This window comes from Zymoseptoria tritici, chromosome 7 (genome assembly GCF_000219625.1).
Source record: "Zymoseptoria tritici IPO323 chromosome 7, whole genome shotgun sequence".
Lineage (NCBI taxonomy): Eukaryota > Fungi > Ascomycota > Dothideomycetes > Mycosphaerellales > Mycosphaerellaceae > Zymoseptoria > Zymoseptoria tritici.
This window is the reverse complement of record NC_018212.1, coordinates 1,251,971-1,263,095: the sequence shown is the minus strand read 5'-3', so window position 1 is coordinate 1,263,095 and position 11,125 is coordinate 1,251,971. Positions and strand designations below refer to the sequence as shown.

The 11,125-nt window shown below is 51.9% G+C and overlaps 2 protein-coding genes across 2 annotated transcripts; both read right to left on the bottom strand.

The window, feature by feature from the left end:
* Positions 1-3,264: 3,264 nt before the first annotated feature.
* On the bottom strand, positions 3,265-7,539 carry MYCGRDRAFT_86888 (uncharacterized protein; the record flags this gene model as incomplete). Its single annotated transcript, XM_003850677.1, has 8 exons — positions 3,265-3,287; positions 3,664-3,738; positions 3,826-4,137; positions 4,188-6,102; positions 6,214-6,414; positions 6,516-6,520; positions 6,609-6,816; positions 6,889-7,539. The coding sequence occupies 8 exons, from the start codon at positions 7,537-7,539 to the stop codon at positions 3,265-3,267; spliced, it is 3,390 nt and encodes a 1,129-aa protein (XP_003850725.1).
* Positions 7,540-9,438: 1,899 nt separating this feature from the next.
* Positions 9,439-10,428, bottom strand: MYCGRDRAFT_25801 (uncharacterized protein; the record flags this gene model as incomplete). Its single annotated transcript, XM_003850676.1, has 2 exons — positions 9,439-10,284; positions 10,336-10,428. Coding segments are annotated over 2 exons (939 nt in total), but the record flags the coding sequence as incomplete, so codon positions are not given.
* Positions 10,429-11,125: the final 697 nt, after the last annotated feature.

The following is an 11,125-nucleotide window of genomic DNA, read 5'->3' as shown; positions in this document are numbered from 1 at the left end:
TGTAGATCGATACGATCTCTATAAGTTCTGCTACGTCGTACGCACTAGCGAGCTTCTCGTTCTTGTTAATCTCTTTCTAAAGGTCTTCCGACAGCTTAGAGTAGTAGAAACTCTTCCGGTTCTGCCTGTCTTCCTCATTTATTATTAGCACTACGTCTATGCGAGCCTCGAGCCCTTATATATATATATAGAAGTTACCTACAGACTAGTTGTTAAGCTGTTTGCAGCACTAATATTAGGTCGCGAGCTCCGCTATGCGGGTCGCCTTCGGGGTAATCTGGTTGCGGAGCACCTCCTTAAGGTCGCTCTATTCGAAAATAGCGTCTAAGGCGTAGTCGTCGGGGTAGTCTGCCTAGTAGCGCATAATAGTAGTGCGGAGGTCCTTCGGCTTAACTCGTTCGATGGCCTAGGCAGTGCAGCGAGACCGGTTGTTGGCGGTTATGTTATCCGGAACGTTGTAGAAATAGAAGCGGTTCTCGCAGTCGCTTACCTATATACGAAGAGCTTCTAAGGAGGAGGCCTCTAGTGTGCATCCTAGTCCGGACTTAAGAAGGCTCTAAATCGGGTCTAGTTCAGACCTAATCCCTCTCTCTGCTAATTGTAGGCTAGAGGGAGCTCTCTTCCTTTTCTTAATATAGTCTAGCTCTATGTCGTATATAGCGACGGCATCTTAGCGAGCCTTAATGTGCGCTGCTCGTTGCTTCGCCGTTATAGACGCGATCTGAACCTGCCTTAGTTCCTAGAGGTAGTCTCTAACATGCTAAGGGACCTAAAGATAGTCTGGGTCCGTGTTCGGGTCCGTTCCCGGGTCCGTTAGGGTCTGTTCCGGGTCTGCATCGGGTGTCCCTATATCTCGTCCTCCTGCATTATCCCGCTTATCCTCTTCGTTCGGCGGGTCGCTAAGTCTTAATAACGATAGGGCGTTGCTCGGGCCTCGGCTGTCCGGCTGTCTCTTAGGAGGCATCTCTTAGTTCTAATTCGGCGCTAAATCGGGGATCGACAGTACCTGCTCTAGTGCTTAGTGCGGCTAATCCCTTAGTAGGTTTTAAGGCAATATACTATAAGGGTAGTGTAACTAGGTAGCAACTAACACGTGTAAGCAGTCTGTATACGAATGTCTATATTGCCTACCGAGTGTAACGAAGGGAGGCAAAAGGGAATAAAAGGGAATGTGTGCGCTAAGCCTCGCTTAGGGCAGCCTCGGGTCTGCATCGGGTCTGTATCGGGCCTGGAACAGGCCCGATTCAGGCCCGGGGCAGCGATACCCTGGTCGTTCCCTGACATCGAGTCCAGAGCGCATCGGTGCGCTGATTCCAGAGCGCCTGCGTGCGCTGTCGGTGATGTCACTTAAGGTATAGTATCGTCCTGAGAGGTGCTAAGGTTAACTCGGAAGCACTAGTTAGTTCTAGGGCGCTCATAGCTGAAGTTAAGGCGCCCGGCAATGTCGCGATATTGCTCCTACAGCTGTAGCGTCGGTAGATCGGTGTAGCTGGCCTATGCTGTCGTTAAATCATGCTTGGGGGTATGTGAATGTGTCACGGCTTGAACAGAAGGAAGAGACGTAATTCTAATAACTTGGTAAATAGACAAGTTCACATACAATGCTATAGAAGAGAGTCTAAGAAGGACTCGAAGATATACAGAAACAGTTGCGGCCTCAGGCATCCCGAAGGTGGGTGCGGAGACCGGCCGTGACATTATTATTATTTATATTAATAACTATAGATCCTAAACAATTCCGGAACAAGACTATAGACGGGAGCCTTTATAGTCTTAATAAGACATTAAAGAAAATCGCAAAAACAAAGCCTAGGCCTAAATATAAAACTATTACTACGTAAGTATTATATTATATATAAAGTAAATTAATAAGTATAGTACTAATATATCTTAGAAAATGGCGGAAAGAAGAGTTAATAGACTACCAAACAAGAAATACGGACGAAATTATAAATAATAGAGTATATTATAGTAATTACTATAGCTAGTATACTTATAATATACGTTCTAGCTCTAATATAATATACTTACTATTCTAAACGGCTTTAGAAATATATATATATATATATATATATATATTATATACTCCTAGATAGATATAGAGCCTATTAGTCCCTATTACTACTTACTTATTATTATTATTACTATTATTATTACTATTACCCTCTAGAGTAAGAATAATAGTAAGAGTAATAATATCCGCTACGTTTGTAGTAATAGTAATAACGAGAGTAAATAGTAATTACTATTTACTATTATTCTTAGTACTTTACCTTACTATTACTCTAAAATGCCCAACACTGGGCAGAAGACATCTCATGATGGCTCCGCCACAGTAATAAGCACAACGAAGCACACCTTCAGGCTTCCCCGCTCGTCTTACAGCGTGTAGACTGTAGAGATAAAGAGAAAGAGAAAGAAATTCCCTCCTCTGTGACTCTTCTCCCCTCTTCGCAACAACGACCGCAGCCAAACACAACAGGCCCACTTGTTCCTGAAAACACCGTTCGCCCGTCTCTCAAGCCACCCACCGGTTCCCACACACAAACACACCATCCAAGCCAAGAAAGAAAACCCTCAAACATGCAATTCACCAACTTCCTCGTCGCCGCTCTCGCCGGCCTCCTCTTCCACGCCACCCAAGTCCACGCGGGGGGTTGTCCCGCTCCCGGAGTCTGCAAGGGCAATCCCAAGATCGGGTGCGTCTGCCACTGGGGCGATCCTGAAGATGGCGGTGATATCCAGGGTTCGTGTTCGAGGAGGGGCAACGTACGTAATCTCCTGCGCGCGGTGGTGTGCTTTGGCTGAGATCCGGGACGTGTTGAGAGCTGACTTGATGGGGTGGTACAGTGGTGCAAGACTCCCTAGACGACGGCGGGTGCGACGAGAATGATGCGGAAGCCGGGGGAGGTGGGGAGAAAGGTGTGGTACGGGTGGTTTCGATGCGAGTGACCGTTTGGTGGAGGATGTTTGGAAGGCTCGATGATCGGCGACGAGTGCGAATAATATACAAAAGCATGCTGCGATCTGTTTGTGTCGATACTGCAACAATGCGTTCGTTTGACCCTCGCACAACTTCGACTCGACTCACAGTGCATGCAGAGGTATTAGCGTCGAGAAAATCCAGTGAAACCCAATGCAAACGTCACGTCCCGCCGGACTGGCATCATGTGCCTCTGCTGGCACCGACGTGTTCCGAACAGCGTTGGATCTTGGCGAGGTGAGAAGTCGACAGACGAACAGTATTCCGTACAATTCCATACACTACAAAGCATGCATGTCATGTACTAATTCCTCACGTCCATCCGACACAATGGTTTCTTGATTTCTGAAGCGTAATCCATCCCATCTCATTCTCTCTCATGTTGAAACAATGCTCTCCGGTAGCATCCGTCAAAAGTGGCGAAAACGTCCACAGAATAGCAAGTATCGCTGGAGAACCAAAAACAGATAACAGGGGGGTATGATGCAAGAAAAAACAATCAAAAACGACGCATGCAAAAAAGGTCATCGGAAATCCTCCTCTTGTTGTCTGACGAAGTGGTGGAGTGCGTGTGTCGTAATAGAGGAGTGGTGATGTGGCTTCGAATCCGGTTCGAAGGCCTTTGTCCGAGGCGTCTCACTAGAAGCTCGTCCCTTGCTCCTCCCTCAGTCGAGACATACTACTCTTCTTCTGTGGGCCAGAGCTGTAAGCCCCTGCAACCAGCAGACTACTCTCTCGCCGCTTTGCCTTCGCGTCTCTTGGAGTCGGAGCGCCAGTGCCAGTGGTGTTGTAAATAGTCGGAGATCTCAACGCATCATTGAGACTGCCAAATCCACCGTCACCTTGTGGAGCCATCTGATGGTAGGCATAGGCTGGATTCAGAGGGACCATGCCGGTATCGTCGAGTGGTGCGCCTCCGGGCCCGTGCTGGAAAGCGGTTTGGTTGTATGCTGGGGTAGGGAGGTCGGTGAACATTTGCTTGCGAGGGGAGCGGAGGTCGGTGGAGGAGGCAGGTGAGTGGCGAGTCGCTGAAGATGTTGGGGTTGACGATTCCGATAGAGGAAGCTCGTCGCCGAAGATACGGTGCTGCTCTTCTACGAAGAGGGAAATGAGCGGGCCCGGGACGTTTAATGTAGGCGAGAAGACAACGCCGACTATGAAAAGTTAGCACCATGAAATGAATGGATGATTTCCGAAGACTCACGATTGCGGACGTTCATCTTGTTGACGCCGACGTTGTTCACGATTGTCAGCATAAACGCAGAAAGCGCCTCGAGCAGCGCACGGTTCGGTCCCGGCAGTCGGTTGACAAGACTGTTCAACGCGAAGATTTTCTCGTCACCTATTAGTTCCAGACAATGAAGGAAGTCCAAATGTAGGTCTCGGGTCAAAATGCTCGCTGGAAGCTCACGCAGATACAGCTTCAGCAAGCTTGCCACGGCGTGCACGTCGTAGGAGTTGACGTCCATGACAAGGTTGACGTCCCCTTCCGTATTGAACCGATCTTTGAGCGCGCGAATGACAGTGTTGGACCCCGACAATCGGAAGATGCCCTCCTCTGCAATGGCATTCTTCAAAGTCAAATACTGAATGCAGCGATACACGACTGCAGGAAGCTCCGAAGCGCCGTCGGGAGCTGGAGTAATGGCAGCAGCGTCAGCAAGCGGGAGACCAAAGACTGCTCTTGATAAACTCGACTTGTCAGGCGGCAGACCCGGCGACTTGACACCTTCACCAGGCATTAGATCAGAAGATGAACGCCCGCGAGTGAATGGGAGTGCGAAGACGCTGCGCTTCTTGTCCTTCCCACCAGGCGTCGGTGGTGCCTTCATGCCCCAGTCACCAGTGTTTTGAATGACTTGGAGATTGGTCGGTCCGGATATATTGTGACCTGTATGCTCGGCACTGCTGGTCTTGTCATACGGAGGTGAAGGTGTCGCACTACCGAGCGGGCTTTTCATACCCATGATAGGCGCATCTCCAGCAGCGACTTCGCTGTAGTTGACGGTACGGACTAGGTCAGCAGATCGGTTGCCAGTGCCTTGAGAACTTCCAGAACCAGAGCGAAGGTCGTTCATTGACTTTCGCAAACGGGGACTACGCGGCATGACTTCGGTCTTTGACTGTTGTGCTTGCTGGGCAAGATTGGTGTCCTCATCATCCCGGTAGTCGACATATTGTAGAAGCGCCTCGACCCATGCGTCACGTTCCTCGTCGCTCTCCGCACAGAGCACATGACGAACGAGGCTGGTGGAATCCTTCTTCTTAGGCTCGAGAATCAAGAATGCATGCCGGAACTGGTTGTCTTCGTCCTCGTGCGAGCTCTGAGCCACGGTCGATGACTGCTTGCCGATCTGTGCATTCTGCAGCCTGATCGATCCGAGGTGAGCACCGCCGGGTCCTTCAAAGTACTTCAGACTCGGGCCATCAAGAACAAAGTAGCGAGCCTTCCAACCACCAAAGTTCTTGCCCCGCTTGGTGAGATATCCTGCTCTGTTTGGTCGGAGCTGTGCGACGGGAGAGTCGGGTCTCGCATCCGCAAGGCCACCAAAGTAATCTCCATCTCCACCCACCGCGTCCGTAGAGAGAAATTTGCAGAAGATTAAGGCCGCTTTCTCCTCAACCATGGCGTCCAGCATACGGTCAAAGTAATAGTTCAGCGCCATTCTCCTTGCATCGATCTTGGCAGGCGCGTGGCCAGCAAAGAGAGCTTTGTCGGGGAGGCGATCGCGAAGTTTTATAACGGCCTTTACCTGCTGATCCAAGAGTGCCAGTGATGCAAAAGTCTTCTCCACACGCCATAATTGTTTGTCTTCAGATCGTTCATGCACCGCCAGCGTGAAGACGGGATTCTCATCACCCGGCCTGGGAGCAATGAAGCTTGCACGAGATGGCCTCATGCGTGATGATGCTGTCTTCACATAGATGGAAGCAAGCGCGTTTGGGGGTAGGAGTAAGCCCGGATACTGGTCGCTCATGAAGCCTTGGTAGACCTCACCTGGGGTGAACATGGTACGTTCGCTCGACGTCGATGGCCGCTCGCTACCAGGAGAGCCATCACCTGGTGGCATAAGTCGCTCGGCAACGGAGGACATAGCCTGAGGATAAGGGTGGAGATGCTGATGGTAAGCTTTCGCGCGGTCGAGGTGTGGTGTATTGATCGACAGGGGCGTCTGCGGCGGGAGAGGAAGTGCATGGCGAGGAGCACGAGGCGACAGTGGCAGACCGACTTTGGGCGACATCGGAATTGAAACATTCGAGCGTGGCATGGGAGAATTTGGAGGCCGGTCGCTGGGCCGCGGACTCATTGGCAGGCCAGGGCTCAACATTGCCGCTGGAGGCTCTTTCTTTCGCAGCAATGCCGTAGCATCTGAAACGGCTCGATTGCGCACGATGTCGGCCGGGGTAGCTGTAGCCTCAAAGACTCGCTGCTGTTGTCTCGATGGTTCCGCGGGCATGTCCGCTGGTGCTGGCGTTGCGAATTCCGGCTGTTCACTTCGTGACTTGCTCTTGCTCTTGCTCTTACTCTTACTCTTGCTCTGCCTATCCTTTTTCGAACGACTCCTCTCCTCTTCCTCTGCCTGCATCTCTCTCTGTCGATCGTCGTCCTCCCGTGTCTTCCTACGACCGCGATCGAGATACTCTCCACGAGCACTCTCTGGATCCTCCTCGTATTCAGAATCCGAAGCATCGATGATGTTGTTCCTCACTTGCGGTTCGGGCTTGGGCGGGTTCAGCTTCAACGGCGCGGGGGGAGCCTTTCTCGTCTTCGGACTGGAAAAGGACTGCGAAGAAGGCGAGATTGCAGCCGATTGCGCCGCAGTGATGGTTTCCTTCGCAGATCGCGGACTTGCAGCGTGGTCAAGAGGCGTCATGGGAGGAGTGCCGCCGGGATCTCGACGCACAGGGATTGATACGTTCTTCCCAATTCTCGGCGCTGTGTCGAACTGGTTCCTTCCATCGCGATCAGCCATCCGAAACTCTGCGCTTGTGCTGCTGGACGACTGCGGAGATGCAGGCAGCAACACTGAAGTGGACATGATTCCAGCATCCAAAGGCGTATCAGATCGACTGGACTTTGACAGAAGACTTTCAGTGCCGTCACTGCCCTTCCGGAGAGTCTTAGTGGTATATCCTGACGCTGCGTCCCCTGCTGGTGACACGCTCGCCTCTCTTGAACCCGAGCCGCTAGCCTGCGCAGATATCAAAGCAGGCGCAGAGATCGATTGCGCGAGGTGATCTTTGAGCTTCCTTCGATAGCGCTCCTTCTCCTTCAAAGACTTCTCCAAATCCTTGTTCAATCCCAAGATCATTGTACGCTGCTTTTCGACCAGCCGCCATAACTGCGCGTTGTGGGAGGCTGCCTGCTGTTTCTCATTGAGCACCTTTTGTAGAGCTGCTTCTGCTGAACCTGCAGCTGCGATCAGCGTGGCAGCGTCTTCAACCTGGTCCTGAGGCACGCGATCGGCGCTGCCGTGAGCGCGTGGTGTAGCAGATGTGAGCGAGGATATCGATGATACGGTCGAGTCGATAGATGTGGTGCGCTGTGGTGTCATGTGGGATCCGTGTGCCGACCTCAAGGCTGTTTGCTGGCTTGACATGGCCAAGGGCGATGCCAGAGGTGACGTGGGAGACAGAGCGAGAGGCACAGCTGGTGGAGGATCGCTCTTCGACTTGCTGCGGACCAGGTTCGCAACCTTCTGCTCTTCTGCTACGGTCTGGCGAGTGATGGCGGAGTGGAGGTCATCCTTTCCCGATACCTTCTTGTCTGGATTTGGAGCGCGCGGCGTGCGAGCGGTCTTGTCGTTGTCGCGGGCAGGATCTCGGCGGCTTCTGTAGGTCGGTGATGTGTTTTGTGAACGTTTGTCACGCGGGCCTGGCTCGTATCCGCCGCTCGCGAAGGATACATGGTCCATGGATGAGGTGATGGGTGTGAGCCGCCTGACCTAGCGCTTACAGATTAGATTCACACTTCAGCCAAATTGCGCTGAACACGGGCTGGAGCGCGGCATCCAGAGCAGTGTAGGATCGTGTAGGATCGATCGCAGGTCTGAGGTCGGGATTGTTTGAGAGATCCCCACGCGCCGACGTGGAGCGATACAAGGTAAGGTAGTTGTCGGTCTTGGTACAATGTGCGAATGTGGTCCCTGGAATCATGGTGATCCACCACTAGCCGCAAGTTCTACAGTAGCGCAATTGTCAAGCGCCTCTACCAATCACTAGTACGGCACCATGTGATGAGTGATGACAAGGGAGCAGCGTATGATGGCCGGATAACACAAGAACGCATTGCTTGGTCGAAAGGCTTCTGGTCCAGCTTTGGAGGCACCATCGTGCCGCCCACTCACCGCGGTGGACTTTGTGATGAACACTCTCGTTGGCTGCACCCAGCCGCCAGCCTTTCTTGCTTTCCCGGCCTTAACATCGACGAAGGAACCGCAGCCCGACGTCGATCACGTACGTAGACGCTGATCAAACAGGTATGCTTTGGCCCCTCAGGTCCCCTCGTATGCCTACCTCATCGATGTGGTTGTTTCGGGACCGGCAAGCAAGCACGGGTCCATCATTAGAACTAATGACTAGGCACAAGATAAAGTAGCTTACGCGCTCATCCCACTCAGCAGCATCCGAAAGAGCTGCATGGAGCATGTCCAACATGCACATGTTAGCCAGCATGATTGCTGATCTGAGCCGTCTGTCATCAGATGCAGCCCATTTCGGACAAGATCATATGCCACAAAGGGATTCTGCGAATGTCAGGAGTGCACTAGTATACGCCTCCTTCCAGGTAAGTAGTGTTCTCGACCCAAACTCTTGGCCTCAGAAATGGAGCTAGAGAGGTATACTCTCCTACCCCTGCATATCACTTCCACCACTTCCACCTGCCGAGTGTGATCAATGATCATTTCGTCTATCGATTCCAAGCCACGCATGTGATCAGCTCGCAGTGCTCTCGTTCCCTTCTCACCGCCTTTTCTCCGGCGTACACACTATTGTCCGCAATTAAACGTTTGCTACACCTCGCTGGGCTGGTCTGGACTTTGCCGCCGCCTTTATGCACGATGTCCATGAGGGAGGATGTCGACCCTGACTCGAGCGTGCTCGTTCGCATGTGTCTCCACTGTTCGCATGGCGCCTGCCGGCTGTAGCGAGGACGTTGTGCAGGTGAGGTCGAGTCATTCAAATACATCGTGCGGGAAGGAACAACCAGGACTACATCTCAAAATCTCTCCTCAATGTTGAAAGCACAGCTTTCGCTCGGTTGGCATGGGCCGTTCAATTTGAGCAGGAGAACGGAGGTCCTTATTTTACCTTCTCTACCACCACCACTTCCTCGTTCCCTCTTCCTTTCCACCGATCTACACGGGCTTCCTCGCTCTCCAAAACAGCCCTACATACTGATGCTGATACAGCCCTCCCATCCCAAAATCATACCCAACACCCTCCTTCTCAAAACTCTCCTCAAACACAAAACCAACCTCCTCCGCCACTCTCACCACCTCCTCTTTGCTCAACTGTAACCACGGCGCCGTTCCGTACAGTAGCGGACCGACATTCACCCACATGCCACCGGGTCGAAGGAGGTTGAAAATCGTTTCCAGGTATGACAGCAAATTTTGCGCGGTGTCGATGAAGAAGAGTGTGGCGATCATGTCGTAGTGAGAAGATTGATGGTGGAAGGAGAGCGTGAAGTCGCCTTCGATGAGTAGGGGAGGCTGGTAGCCGGGAGTGGTTGCGGGAGGGTATAGTTCGACCGGTCGGAGGATGGAAGAGCGAGTTCGGGCGTGCGACCAGGTTTCGAGGTAGGGATGGATGATGATGGGGGTGGTCTGCACTGATGAGGAGGAGATGTAGCGGTAGGCGAGATTCATGGCTGAGGAATATTCGTTGGTGGTGATGTGCAGATGTGGGCCAAGGAGCGAGATGTCGTATGCGAGGCCACCAAGGGCGGAGCCTGGAAGAAGGATTTTGTATCCTTTGGAGTATGAGTCGGCGGGAGGCGGTGAAAGCTCACTAGAGATCGTTGAGAGGATGTAGGGAAATGTGGCGTCTCGTTCTGGTTTCCCTTCCGGTGAATAATCGCGGACCATGTGTTTGAGTGCTTGGGAGACCATGGATCGATGAGCGGGCTTTTTGGCCGTCTTCTCGTTCTCCTTCTCGAATACGCTGAGCTCTGCGCGAGTGATGTTGTAGTATTCGAGGCCATGGTTGACGATGAGTTTGCAGAGTCTGGCATTGATCTCAATTCGAGAGCGCGCTTCCTCGAAGTTCTTGTTGTATGCGATAGTCCTCTCCAGGATCTGACAATCGTCAGATGGCTAATATTCAGGAAATGATGCGATTTGACATACTCGTTTGTGGTCTTTTGGAACATTCCTGTACAAGTCCTCGAATCGTTGGATCTCAGCTCCGGCAGTTTCTTGGTATCGATCAAAAGCATGTAATGCATCTAGCAAAGTCGTTCGCGGGGTCCGTTTAGCATCGGACTTGGCCTTCCCGCCTATTCTTCTCAGCGCTTTCCCTCTCTCGACAACCTGTTGATGTTCCCACGGCGAGCATTCCGGGTTGTTCGTGATCGGAGAATCATTTTTGCAGATGCCTTGGATATCTGTCCTGGACGACTTTGCTGCCACGAATGGTAGTGCCAAAATGAGTGAGAGGATCAGTGGTATCAGCAGTGCCTTCATGCACTGGTACATTTCGATCGGTAGAGACATGGGACTACATGAAAATCTCCTGTCCAAGGGTATGCGGTACTAGGAAATGCCAATGCCGACCTTGATGGACTGTCTTCTTGGCAGTCCTAATCAGACTGCTTGTCGAGCTATGATTCCTTTAGGTCTGTCGCTTCCATGATGCCTTTCGCAAGACGCAAGGTCTATTGGCCCGACGTTTGTCGTACGGGTCTCCTGTGGCGTTTCGAGAATCCAGGGAAAATGGATTGCTGCGTACCTTTCCAAGTCTCGGCAAATTTCATTATTGGTTGGGTCTTTGAGCTTTCACTCTGCTATTCGCGATGTGAAGCTTCACCGTTGCATCGCGTAGGCATCTTGAGACATCCCGGGAACGTAGGTCTGTGTATGCCACATCAAGTCAATGCCAGCACGAAACAAGCCTTGAGTGCTCCGGGCTCACGCGTAT